Consider the following 13,538-nt stretch of genomic DNA (forward strand, 5'->3'; position numbering starts at 1 on the left):
ACTATTTATTACAGTTGACAGCTAACTTCTCATAAATAAAGCAGGCCACAAGTGAAGGGAACAACAGCTATAAAATGCTGAATAAAAAAAATCTTAAGCCAACAAAAGTCCTTCAAAAATGAGGGTGACGTAACACTTTCAGATAAAAATAAAAGCTGAGAGAAATCATCAACAGTAACTACAAGAATGCCAATGAAAAGCTGAAGAGAAATGACAACAGATGGAAACAAGGATTTAAGAAAAAATGAATAGCATCAAAAATGGTAAAATTGTGGACAAATGATTACATTTTTCCTTCCCTTCATTTCTTTAAACTGACTGTTTAATGCAGAAATTATAATGTTGTATTGTGGGGTTTAATGAAGTATGTAGACATAAAATATAGGCAACAACAGCACAAAGGAATAGTAAATGGGATGAGATTGTTGCAAAGTTCTTACAGTTTATGTAAAGAAGGACAGTATTAACTCCAAATAACTGTGATAAATGAAGGACGATATTATAATTTATGGAGCACTAAAAAATTAGAAATGAAAAGGCACAGCTAAAAATTAAGATGAAAATATTTGATTAATTCCAAAAAAGGGAAGAGGAACCTGGGGGGGGGAGTCAGGGGGAGGGGGGGGAAAACAGCAAAACAACAGATCTAATCCCAGCCACATCAATAATTATATTAAACATAAATGACTAAAAAAGTCCATTAAAAGGCCAAGGTTGTCACATGGGATAAAAAAGCAATATTCAACTATATGCTGTAAGAGACTCACTTTAAATATAAAGACACAGAGGGTTTAAAATCAAAAGGATAAAAAAAAATTGTTCAAACAGTAAACAAGTTGGTATGGTTATATTAGTATGAGACAAAGACTTGGTGTAATCAGAAATTAGTATCACCTAGTAAAAGAGCTTTAAATGTCTGAAGTACAAACTGACAGAACTAAAGTAGGAAACAGATAAATCCACAATCGTGGTAGAAGACCCTCTCTCAGCAACAGAACTAGAAAAAGAATCTTAGTAAGAATATACATTTGAACAACTCTATGAGCTACCTTTCTAAAACATGCATGCAGAATTCTTTCAAGGGCATATTCACTACAACATCATATATTTGGCCATAAATTATGCCTTAATTAATTTCAAAGACTGAAAATTTACAAGTTTGTTCTCTGACCATAATGGAATTAAATTAGATGTCAGTACAGTATTTAGGGAAATCCTCAAATGTTTAGGAATTAAACACTATACTTTCAAATAACCCAAGGGTCAAAGAAAAAAAAAAAATCATAGGAAAGATAGGGTACCATATTAGATGGTACATATTTAGAGGGAAATTTAGACCTTCAAATGTTTATGTCAGAGAAGAAAAGTATAAAATCAATTATCTGTTTCAACCCTAAAATCTAAAAGAAAAAAAACCCCAAATAAGGAAAAAATTAAGATCAGAAATCAGTAAAATTAAAAATAACTACAAAGGAAATTAACAAAGCTAAAAATTTGGCACTTTGAAAAGATTAATAAAATTGATGAAATCCCATCAAGAAAAGAGAAATTATAAACTATCCAACACAAGAATGAAGATGGGAACCTCACTAAAGATCCTATAGACATCAAAAACATAATAAAGAAATATTATGAACAACTTTTTGTCAAAAAGTTCAAGAACTTATTTGAAATAGTCAAATTCCTTGAAAAACACAACTGAAAATAAGAAATAGTACATTTCAACAGTCTTATTTCTATTAAAAGAAAATGAATTAACACTCAAAAGCCTTCCCATAAAAAAAATTCTACAGGTCCAGATGGCTTCATTGGTCAATTCTATCAAACCTTTAAGCACAATACCATTTTTCACAACCTCTTTCAGAAGACAGAGTAGGAGGAAACTCTTCCAACTCATGTTATGAGTCTATTAAGCCCTGATACAAAAAAACAGACAAGAATATTACAGGAATTATAAACCAGTATCTATCATGAACATAGGCACAAGAACTCGTGTGTGAATGTACACATACAAACAGGCACACACAAACGCATACATACACACACATACATATATGCAAATTAAATCCAACAATAAATTAAAAGGAAAATACATCATGAATAAGTAGTGTTTGCTCTAAGAATGCAAGGTTAATTTAATATCCAAAAATCAATCTATAAAATTCACAATAGCATAAAGAAAATCTGCATTATTAACTCAATGTCAACACCCATTCATAATAAAAATTCTCAGCAAGCTATGAAGATGGAATTTAATCTGACAAAACTGCCTATTATAAGAAACATACAGAAAACATATTTAATAATAAAATACTGAAAACATTCCCCTGAAGGCTGGAAACAAAGCAAGAATGTCCATCTTCATTGCTTCTATTCCTCATTCTTCTGGAAGTACTAGCCAGTTCATAAAGTCAAGAGGGTAAAAACACAAAGGTTGTATAGGAAGAAGCTAATCTCTCTATTCACTGATGATGTAACTGTGTACAAGGAAAATTCTAAGAAATCTATAAAACTAATAGAATAAGTGCAAAGTCACAGGAAGTACAAAAATCAATTGTACTTCTGTATATAAGCAGCAAACAACTTTAAATAAAATTGAAACTTTCATTAACAGCAGCATCAAAATAACATATAATACTTATGAATAAGTTTGAACCAAAACAGTGCTGGATCTCTGCAATGAAAGCTATAAAATATTGCTGAACCAAAGAAAACCTAAATACATGGTGAGAGACAGCGTTCAGGGACTGGAAAACTCAATGTTATTAAGATAATTCTCTCCCTAATTGATCTATAGGTTTAACTCAATCCCAACTAAAATCACACCAAATATTTTTTTCAACACACTGACACCTTCTAAAATCTATGTAGAAATGCAAGGACCTAGAATAGACAAACCAATTTTGAAAAAGAACAAAGTTGAAGGATTTATATTACCTGATTTCAAGACTTATTACAAAAAACTGTGATAATCAGGATGGTGTAGTAATGGAATAGGAAAAATAAATAGATCATTGGAACAAAATAGGCATGTGTATATGGCCAACTGATTTTTCACAAAGGCACCAAGACAACTTTACAACAAATGGTGCTAGAACTAAATATCAGTACAGAAAAAAGTGAACCTCAAGCCTCACCTCACACACCAACATGATTTCAGGATGAATCACAGATTTAAACACAAAGCTAAAACTATAAAGCTTCTAGAAAAAGACATAGGAGTATCTTTGTGCTCCTGAGGTAGGCAAAGCTTCTTAGAAACCAAAAAATACTAAACATTAAAAAAAAAACCCTTTGGTATATTAGCAAAATTTAAAACTTCTGCTTATCAGAAGACAAGCCACAGACTAAGAGAAACATTTATAATACATATACTGACAGAAGACTTGCAGTCAGGATACGTCAAGATTGCCTACAAATCAAAAACAAAAAGCCCAATCTTTAAAAATGTGCAAAAGAAATGAACACTCACACCACAAAATTATACAAAACAAGCTCATGAAAAGGTGATCAACATTAGTCCTCAGGAAATGTAAATTAAAACCATAATGAGATAGCATTTCACACCTACTTGGGTCGTTAAAATTAAGAAGACTGACAATACTAAAGGTTGGCAGGTATGTGGAGCAACCACAACTCTCACATGCTGCTAAGTGAATGTAAAATGGTACAACCACCACTCTGGAAAGTTGTTGAGCAGTATTATCAAGTTAAACATATACTTGCCATATCAGCCAGCAATTCCACTCCTGGATATGTACCCAAAAGAATGACAACTGATGTCCATACACACTTTTACACAAAAGTTCATAGTAGCTTCATTCATAATACCCCAAAACATTTTGAAAACTACCCAGATGTCCATCAACAGGACAATGTGGTATATTCACGTAATTCACATAATGAAACATTACTCAGTATTTTTTAAATGAATTTAACAGCATGTGCATCAACATGGCTGAATCTCAAATATATTGTTAAGCAAAAGCCAGATAAAAATGAGTACATAGGGACTTCCCTGGTGGCGCAGTAAAGAATCCGCCTGCCAATGCAGGGGACACGGGTTCCATCCCTGGTCCGGGAAGATCCCACATGCCACAGAGCAACTAAGCCTGTGCGCCACAGCTACTGAGCATGCGCTCTAGAGCCCATGAGCCACAACTACTGAGCCCGTGTGCCACAACTACTGAAGCCCGCGCGCCTAGAGCCCATGCTCCGCAACAAGAGAAGCCACTGCAATGAGAAGCCCGTGCACCACAACGAAGAGCAGCCCCCGCTCACCGCAACTAGAGAAAGCCTGCGCACAGCAACAAAGACCCAACACAGCCAAAAATAAATAAATAATTTTTTTAAGTAAGCACATATTATTCCTTTTATGTAATAAAACTTCAAAAACAGGCAAAAGTGCTCTATGATGATAGGAATCACAAATGTAGCTGTTACAGTGCAAGGGTGGTGGTGATTATGAGGGGATACAAGGGAACTTCTGGAGTAAGGAAAATGTTCTACATCTAGATTGGAGTTTGGGTTACAAAGGTCTATATATATATGTCCAACTCATTTTTGTTTTAACCACAGATCTGTGGTTTCACTGTATATAAATTTTACGTCAATAAAAACAAAAGGCACCTCACCACTCACAGACAAATCTTGTCTCATTATTCACAACCACAACCATATCATAAACTACCGTTCAAGACGAGGTTCAGGATCAGTGAGGTTTTAGCACAAAGATTAAACATGGGGTCTCACCGTGCAAATCCTTGTGGCAGTTCTCCAAGGCCGTAGAGTGGATAAAGGTATGGGCTTTTGCCATATCTTGCCAAAGACTCACTGTAAAGTTTAATCCTATTAATGGTTTCACAACATGGTTGATCTAAATAGCTAGACAAAAGGAAATGACCATTAGAAAAGGGCTTTGGTTTGCATGCTTATATTCAATTTAAAATCTTTTTCTGAATGGATTTTAATTCAACATCTCCATATTTTATTTAAAAGGCTCTAACTCTAATGTGCAGTCAGAACTTCTTCTTTAGTAGTATAGTAGAGCTATATATTTGTTTTGTTAGAATTTCCACTCTGCAGAATTGGGAAATTCAGTGAAGAATTCCAAGAAAAATGTAAATCTAAAAACCAAAAAACTTACTCATCAGTTCTGTAAAGTGCCAGGGCATGACCAGTAAAATCTATAACATCTTGGCCCAGGTCAAATTTCTTATACACCTCTCGCATTGCCGTCTTCTTAGGATCAATGCCCTCAAAAGTTCTAGGATCACTCTCATCAAAGTTGGCAACATACACCAGGAATTTTCTGAATCGACGTTTTTCAAACAGCCCCATTAGGCCTAAAAAATAATTTTTCAAAAAGCACACACTCACAATAGGACACTGAGGAAAAGAAAATGTGAAAATAAAGTTTAAATATTTTATGTTATCTGAGGCTCTTCTAAGGCAATGTGCAATTTAAAATATGGGAGTTTGGACATTGCTTTAAAATAAACTGACAGTTTCGTAACACTTTAAAATAAACTGTCATAATTACAATAGATCAGCTATTAAGCCTTCAATTTTACACTACAATTACAAGTAATTATAACCAGTAATTAATTAAATGCAATATGTATAATTATACCTCTTATTAGGTACAAGATAAATAAGACTTTGAAAAACTATTATTCATGAAGGCATCTATCTGAATGTTTTTTTGAGAACTCTGATCTGTACTCCAGCAACTGCCTAAAATTCTCAATGCACTTCATTCTTTTTTTCTTTTTCTGTATGCTAAGATACACTCTGGTATTTAATAGAAAAGCAGCTTAGATACCAAGAACAATCTCTGACCTCAAAGAAATTTAGATGCTGATTATGCTGCCAGTCACTTTAATGAAGTCCTAGATAAGCAGTTCACTGCTTTTTACACTAAAAAGTAGATCAGGAGAAAGCTATGAACTACCACCTAAGAAACCCTCAGTTCTTCCTACTACTCAGGATCCCTACTACCGTAGATAGCTGGCAGAAAGACAAGGTCAAAGGAAAAGAAAAATTTCTGGTTCCATCTCCTTCTTCCCTTTTCTTAAACCATACGGCTACTTTAAAAACAACTATAGCTTTAAAAATAAATGCTTAACCATTCTTTTATATCTGTTGACAGCTGAATATTTTGATAATTTAAACATTATTTCCCCCAAGACTATAGCTGAAATCAATAAAACTGAAAATTAAAAGGATCATGAGGCTATTCATGACAGCTGACTACATTTAACTTTTTAAATTAATATTTACAACGTAGCTTTAAAAAAATGGACAGACTGCATACACAGTAAAAGCATAAGGCTAAAAAGGAATATTCTATTACCACACAGCCCCCTACTTAAGACACAAGTGTAGTTTCAGGGGAAGGTGTAAAACAGCCAAAGGAAACACGAGTCACCACTGCAACGCACTTACAACTTGGGGGTCAATCTGGCGGACACTGCCTGTTGGAACCTAAAGCTCTTACCAACAGTTTATTGTTGAGTTATCGCATAACTTCTCTTAAAATAAAAATGAAAATGTGTATTCTTAAATTCCCCACTCTTTCCCTCTTTTCATCTCCCTCCCTCCTCCAAGCCTTGAGCCTGACAGGGACACTCTCCCAGCACAGTGGACTCCTGTCTCCCAGCACAGAGGAGATGCTCTAAGCTGCTCCTCCATCCCTTTATGTCGGAACCAGATACCAGTTCAATTACCAACATGTGAGAGATCCGGTGCTCATTCTGAAAAAGTCCTAATTTAACGAATTCAAATATTATTTCCTACCACGTAATTTTTATAACAGCTACTTCTATATGACGATGCCTTCCCTGGTCACCCTATTTAAACTAGTAGCCCCACCCTCACTCCCTCCTTTCATCTCCATATCCATCTGATACGTTTTTATATCAGATTATATCACCATCTGAAATGCTTCTCCTTATTTATCTATAGCCAGTCTCCCACTAATGGAAGCTCCAAAAGGGAAAGCATTTTTGTTTACTTTTTTCCTTCTGTTGCACCCTCCCTACCCCCAAACCTAGAAGGGTACCTGGCATATAGCAAGTGCTCAATAAATATTCAATCCATATAATTAACATCTGATGGGACTGAATATAAAAGAAGTTGACTTATTCATATACTGGACATACAATATATAAATAAAATACTCAAATTATATGATAAAAGGACTAGAAAAAATCTTTTTCACAATTAGTCGAGGTGTACCTTCACTCATTTCAAATGGTTTTACTTTTCCTTCATTCACTCGCACACTGAGGGTTATTTACCAAAAAAGACACTTATGTCAAGACTTTTAAAACAGAATAAAGCTACAAAATCCAGAGCAGTTTCAATAAGAGAACAGAAAAAAGCGTTCCAATTAACTAACAGGCATAAGATTTGACAAGTGAATTAAAAAATAGAAAAATCAGAGTAGAATTAACGTCACAAGAAAAGCACTAAAACATGGCACACAACATGTCATTCCAACAGTGGACCTAAACAGCCTCACCCCAGTTCACAGCTGGGCTTTGCAGCAGGCACACGAACTCCTGACAGCCACAAGCCCTGAGATGTCAAAGGTGCTCCTGACAAACAGATGCCTCACCGCGGTCAGAGTGAGAACAAACAAGCAAGCTAAAGATTCAACCGAGGATACAAGATTTTGCTGGGCACGTTTCAAAGGTATTCATGAAAATGTCTCAAACTTCTCTGAACATAGTATCTGTGTTCAACATTACTCTAGAGGCCAAATATACTTCTCATTTATTTGACTAAAATAACATGTGACCAATGAACAAATATTTATTGGAACCTTGAGGTTTTAGCTGGCATCATGACCTACCACAAGAACCAACAGTATATACAGCTCCTAAAAAAGCCAATGTAAACTTAGGCTACATTAATAGAAATATATTGTCCTAGGAAAGTAAAAGTCCCAAGGACACTGAGTGGGCAGACAACACTTGGAGTATCAGGTCTGGTCTGGCTCTAATTCTATTATATAAGATAATCTTGGCAAATCAGAGAATTTCCAAAGAAAAGTGGCCAAGGGACCTAGACGGCATATCATATGAGAAACAACCACAGGAACTGGAAATATGTAGCACGGAGAAAAAAGGAATTCCAGTGTACGTGACAGTTGTTAAAATATCTGAGAAGCTACATTTATATACTAGATAGTTCAGCGGTTAAGAGTGTGGGGTTCTTGAGTCTGACAAATCTGGCTTCAAACTAGTTTTACTAGTCATGAACTATGCTACTTTGGGCTCTTTCACACCTGTATACCTCGGTGTTCCCATCTGTCAATATAGATAATAGCACCACGTCTCAGAGGGTTGTAGTGAAGGACTATATAAAATAAACTTCGACTATACACATAAAATAATTAGTATATAAATGCCTGCACATAATGTTAAAAAATGTTAGCTATTATTAAAAGCATAAAATAATTCTTTTTATTTATCTTTCTCTTGAACTTCCCACCCTCTATACTTTTCCTACCCCATTCATTCATTCTGCCTAGAATTGTCTTGCCTGCCATTCCAACTTCAAAATCCTATTAATATAAAAATAGTTGCTGATAAGGTAGTGATTGGTAAAAATTCATGAAACTGTATACTAAAATAGGTAAATCCTAGTGTATGTAAATTAAACCTCAATAAATCTAACCTTAAGAAATACATACATTAATATATTTGCTTATTTTTGCAAAAAGAAACATAAGGAGGGTAAATCAGAAATAAGTAAAAATGACCACCTATCAGGGTGCAAAGAATGGGGTGGCAAAGATAAGACTCTAAATATATCTTTTAATATAATTTTGACTTTCAAGTCATGTAAATGTTTTACATATTTGAAAATATTAAATCAAAAACAGAAACATAAAACTGTTAAGTCCTTCAATTTTTATTAAATGAAGTGGTTGAAGCTATTAATATAGATAAGAGCTCAAAGAGAGAATAAAAATTTTAAATTAAAAAACCACAAACTTTGTTCAAAAGAGTTCTACTCAAACTGCTGAACTCTTATTTCTATGAAAACACTTTATTTAAATTAGATGCACTGGCACTGAAAAGACTTTAAATGATTTCTAACCCATGATCACACCATGGACTCCCCTCCATTCATTCAGAAGCTATCCCTTCCCTTACCCAACTGTCACTCCCAACCTGGCTGCAATCATTAGTGCTATTTTTTACTTTCTGGCTTTAGTGGTTTTCAACGTTTTATGCCCAATATTTTCTCCACTAATAGCAAGAAGTAAATAAGTGGAATTAGAAAAACTGCCAAAATAACTTAAACTAGGTTTTTGTTTTTTTTGTTTTTTTGCGGTACGCGGGCCTCCCACTGTTGTGGCCTCTCCCGTTGCGGAGCACAGGCTCCGGACGCGCAGGCTCAGCGGCCAAGGCTCACGGGCCCAGCCGCTCCGCAGCATGTGGGATCTTCCCGGACCGGGGCACGAACCTGTGTCCTCTGCATCGGCAGGCGGACTCTCAACCACTGCGCCACCAGGGAAGCCCTTAAACTAGGTTTTTAGGTGAGAAATTTTTTTTTTTTTGGCTGCATTGGGTCTTCACTGTTGTGCACGGGCTTTCTCTAGTTATGGCGAGCGGGGGCTACTCTTCGTTGTGGTGAGTGGGCTTCTCATTGCGGTGGCTTCTCTTGCTGCAGAGCACAGGCTCTAGGTGTGTGGGCTTCAGTAGTTGTGGCTCATGGGCTTCAGTAGTTGTGGCTCATGGGCTCTAGAGCGCAGGCTCAGTAGCTGTGGTGCATGGGCTTAGTTGCTCCGCGGCCTGTGGGATCTTCCCGGACCAGGGCTCGAACCCGTGTCCCCTGCATTGGCAGGCAGATTCTTAACCACTGTGCCACCAGGGACGACCCCTAGGTGAGAAATCTTTTCCAATCTTAATGCCAAAATAATTACTGGAGAATTTACTGACACTCTTCCTATTCTCCCAATGCAAACCTTTCCCTCCTCTGAACTCCTACAGCACCTACAAAACTTATCTACCCTTTAGTTATACAAATTTATCCTTCCTTAAACTGCTCTGCATGGCAACAAAAACACCTTAAAGGATGGAAGGTCTTTTCTCGGGGTGTTTGCTATTTAAAAGACTCAGAATAAAAAATGTTAAGCAGAAATCTTTGATGAGCCAGTAGAGGAAATAATTTGGGGCAGAAAACAAAATCACTCCATATTCACTGGGAATACCTAGAAACAGAGATGGTGGATAATGACACCAGCACCACTTAGAGGATGAGTCCCACCAGAACAGCATGTTGGATAGAGTAGCAAAGGAGGTCAGCGTAGATGGGTGATGAAGTACACGGACTGTGCAGCAATCCCACCAGGGTTTCAATGCCATCCTGCCACTCATTACCTATGTGATTTTGGGCCTGAGTTTCCTCATCTATAAAATGGAAACCCTACCTCACAAAGGGCTTCACAAGTCAAGTAAGAAAGCAAATGTGAAGTGTCTCTCACAGAGCCTAGCACAGGAAACAGTCCAAGAGACAGTGACTCTCACGAATTATTAATCTGAAAAGAGTATCCTGGACCTAGGAAGGCTCAGCTTCACCAGCAAGAGGCTCCATGAGATAAAACCTCTCCAGGCTTCAGAAGGGCAGGAATTTCTGAACATCTTGTTTACTGAAGTACTCTCAACTGCCTACAACAGTGTCTGGCACATAACAGACACCCAATAAATCTTTGTTGACTGGATGAATGGATGGATGACTAATGCAGGGGACCTTAAATTTTATCTCTAAGATCCCTTTATGTTATAAAATCTTAATATTCTGAGAAAATAAAATAGAATTACTTACTAGATGCCAGGGCTTCTGCTTCAGTGGAAGGAACCTTGTAGATTTTTCCTCCCTTATAAACAAAGCTCCCTTCAGTCACTTTGAAATCCAGATAGCGAGTGACCTCTGTAAAAAGCAGCATCTTAACCAGCTGACCTGTAAGAGTCACATAATTCAAACTGTTACTTAAATCTTACTACTTTTAAAAATCAGCAGAAATAAAAGTACATTTACTAACACTAATGGCTTTCCAATTTTTTCTTAACACCATCCAGTAACTCCTAGAAAAGTCTCCAAAGCCATATTTTAAATAGGACAATCAGAATGCAGATTGCTTAGCATATTTAGACTTTTTTTAAATGTTACAACTTCAAGGTTAATAACTTCAACATGCTTTTGTAAAAGTTATACAATAATTATTAGAAGTATGAGGTTTAGAATTATAGTACAACTGCAGATGGGTTTGGGTTTCTTTAAAGTTCCTACTGTATTTTAAAGAGAGACAGCTCACAGGCAAAATTTTCCAGGAATTTGTGCTTTTCAGTTTCTAAGTCAATTTATATTTATTAAAATGAATACTAGTTTTGGGTCAAGAAAAAGCTAGGATAAACCAAAGAAATTCTGGTATACTAAAAATTGTAAACTTCTTTGAGAAACCAAACAAAATTATTTTAAAGCTCATTTGAAAGGATAAACATACAAGGACATTCAAAAAAGATTCCTTTTGAGAACAAGAAATAGAGTAATGAGGAGACCTTTATGCAGCCAAATGTTTCAGTATACTGTACATTAACTAGTCCATAAATCAGTGAAAAACAGAGACCCATGTAAAAGAATTTAATATATGATGAAAGTTTTCTAATCAAAGTGGAAAAGATAAATGATGTTGAGGAACAACTGATTAGCCATTTTGAAGAAATAAATTTCTATCTCTACTTCTCAAACAACAAGGTAATAAAATAAATTTATTCATGTTAAGACAGATGAACCTTGGGAGATTGGGATTGACAGAAACACATTACTATATATAAAATAGATAACTAATAAGGACCTACTCTATAGCACAGGGAACTCTACTCAATACTCTGTAATGGCCTGTATGGGAAAAGCATCTAAAAAAGTGATATATGTGTATTTATAACTAATTCACTTTGCTGTACACCTGAAACTAACACAACATTGTAAATCTACTCCAATAAAGTTTTTTTAAAAAATAAAATAAAATTGTTACATATTTTCATAGTTCTATGAAGGAATAAGATAGATGCTGACATAAAAACACAAAACAAAATAGATGAACTTATTTATACAGTGAAAAAATGAAACCATAATACCATTAAAAGCAGATATTAGTATTTTTATAAACTTGAGGTAGAGAGAAAAATTTTAAACATACTTCCAAATCAAAACCAATAAAAGAAAGCTCAACCAATGACTGTGTGAAAAATAAAAGCTTTTGTACAGAAAAAATAAGAGTTATATATAATGCCAATCACAAACTGGAAAAGATATTTTCAACATACTTCAAAAGGGCACTTAACAGCTGTTATAATAAGCTCTTTTAAATAAATAAGGAAAAACACAAAACATCAATAGAAAAATGTGCAAAGCGAAAGGCTGGCCAGTTCATTAAAGAACATGAAAGCTGGGCTTCCCTGGTGGCGCAGTGGTTGAGAGTCCGCCTGCCGATGCAAGTGACACGGGTTCGTGCCCCAGTCTGGGAAGATCCCACATTGCCGCGGAGCGGCTAGGCTTGTGAGCCATGGCTGCTGAGCCTGCCCGTCCGGAGCCTGTGCTCCGCAACGGGAGAGGCCACAACAGTGAGAGGCCCGCGTACAGCAAAAAAAAAAACAAAAAAACAAAAAAAAACCATGAAAGCCAGTAACTCTAGAAATCATTTCACCCTCTAGTAAGTAGACATATTTTTAAAATCCACTATTTTGTCTTCTAGTATGACAAAATCACAAAAACTAAAATGAATAATATCTGGGAGTGGTAAAGGTACTGGGAAAGAGGCAGCCTCAGTCTACTGGTGAAGTAAAATTTGGCAATATAAAGGAAAAAGCCTTTAAAAATTACTGCCTTTAGGGACTTCCCTGGAGGCACAGTGGATAAGACTCCGTGCTCCCAAGGCAGGGTGCCCGGGTTCGATCCCTGGTGAGGGAACTAGATCCCACACGCATGCTGCAACTAAGAGTTCACATGCCACAACTAAGGAGCTCATGAATGAAACTAAGGAGCCCACCTGCCACAACTAACACCTGACACAACCAAATAAATAAATATTTTTAAAGTAAGAAAGAAAATTACTGCCTTTATCCCCATACTACACTTCCAGGAGTATACAATGAGATTTATTATCCTCTCCAGCCCCTGGTTCCATCCCTCCCTCTCTCTTTTAAATGTTCACAGTATACTGACTGAAAAACATGTTAACTGGGAAGAGGTGGGGGGGAAACTGGCAGGTGATACACCAGAATATTAACCATGATTCTAAACAATAAGATTCTGGTTATGAAAATTTTATTTCCTTTCTGCTTATCTGTGTTTTCTAATTTTAATTAAATAATTTTATTATTTATATAATAAAAACTTTGTGTTTACAATTAACCTCAAGATAATTCAGTTATTTAACTTCAAATTTCAGAGAAAATTCCAATAGGATCTTTCCACTGAACATATTCCCAAATTACAGAACATAAATTCAAAAAAGGGGG

At 35.9% G+C, this 13,538-nt stretch overlaps 1 protein-coding gene across 1 annotated transcript in view; it reads right to left on the bottom strand.

The window, feature by feature from the left end:
* GDI2 (GDP dissociation inhibitor 2) overlaps positions 1-13,538 on the bottom strand; it is a 43,846-nt gene that overhangs the window by 12,176 nt on the left and 18,132 nt on the right. The window contains exons 4-6 of the mRNA XM_065873046.1: positions 10,843-10,977; positions 5,147-5,345; positions 4,753-4,884 (exon numbers count right to left, since the gene is read on the bottom strand). Coding sequence (XP_065729118.1) covers positions 4,753-4,884; positions 5,147-5,345; positions 10,843-10,977 — 466 coding nt within the window. The remainder of the gene's footprint in view (positions 1-4,752; positions 4,885-5,146; positions 5,346-10,842; positions 10,978-13,538) is intronic.

This window comes from Phocoena phocoena, chromosome 2 (assembly GCF_963924675.1).
Source record: "Phocoena phocoena chromosome 2, mPhoPho1.1, whole genome shotgun sequence".
Lineage (NCBI taxonomy): Eukaryota > Metazoa > Chordata > Mammalia > Artiodactyla > Phocoenidae > Phocoena > Phocoena phocoena.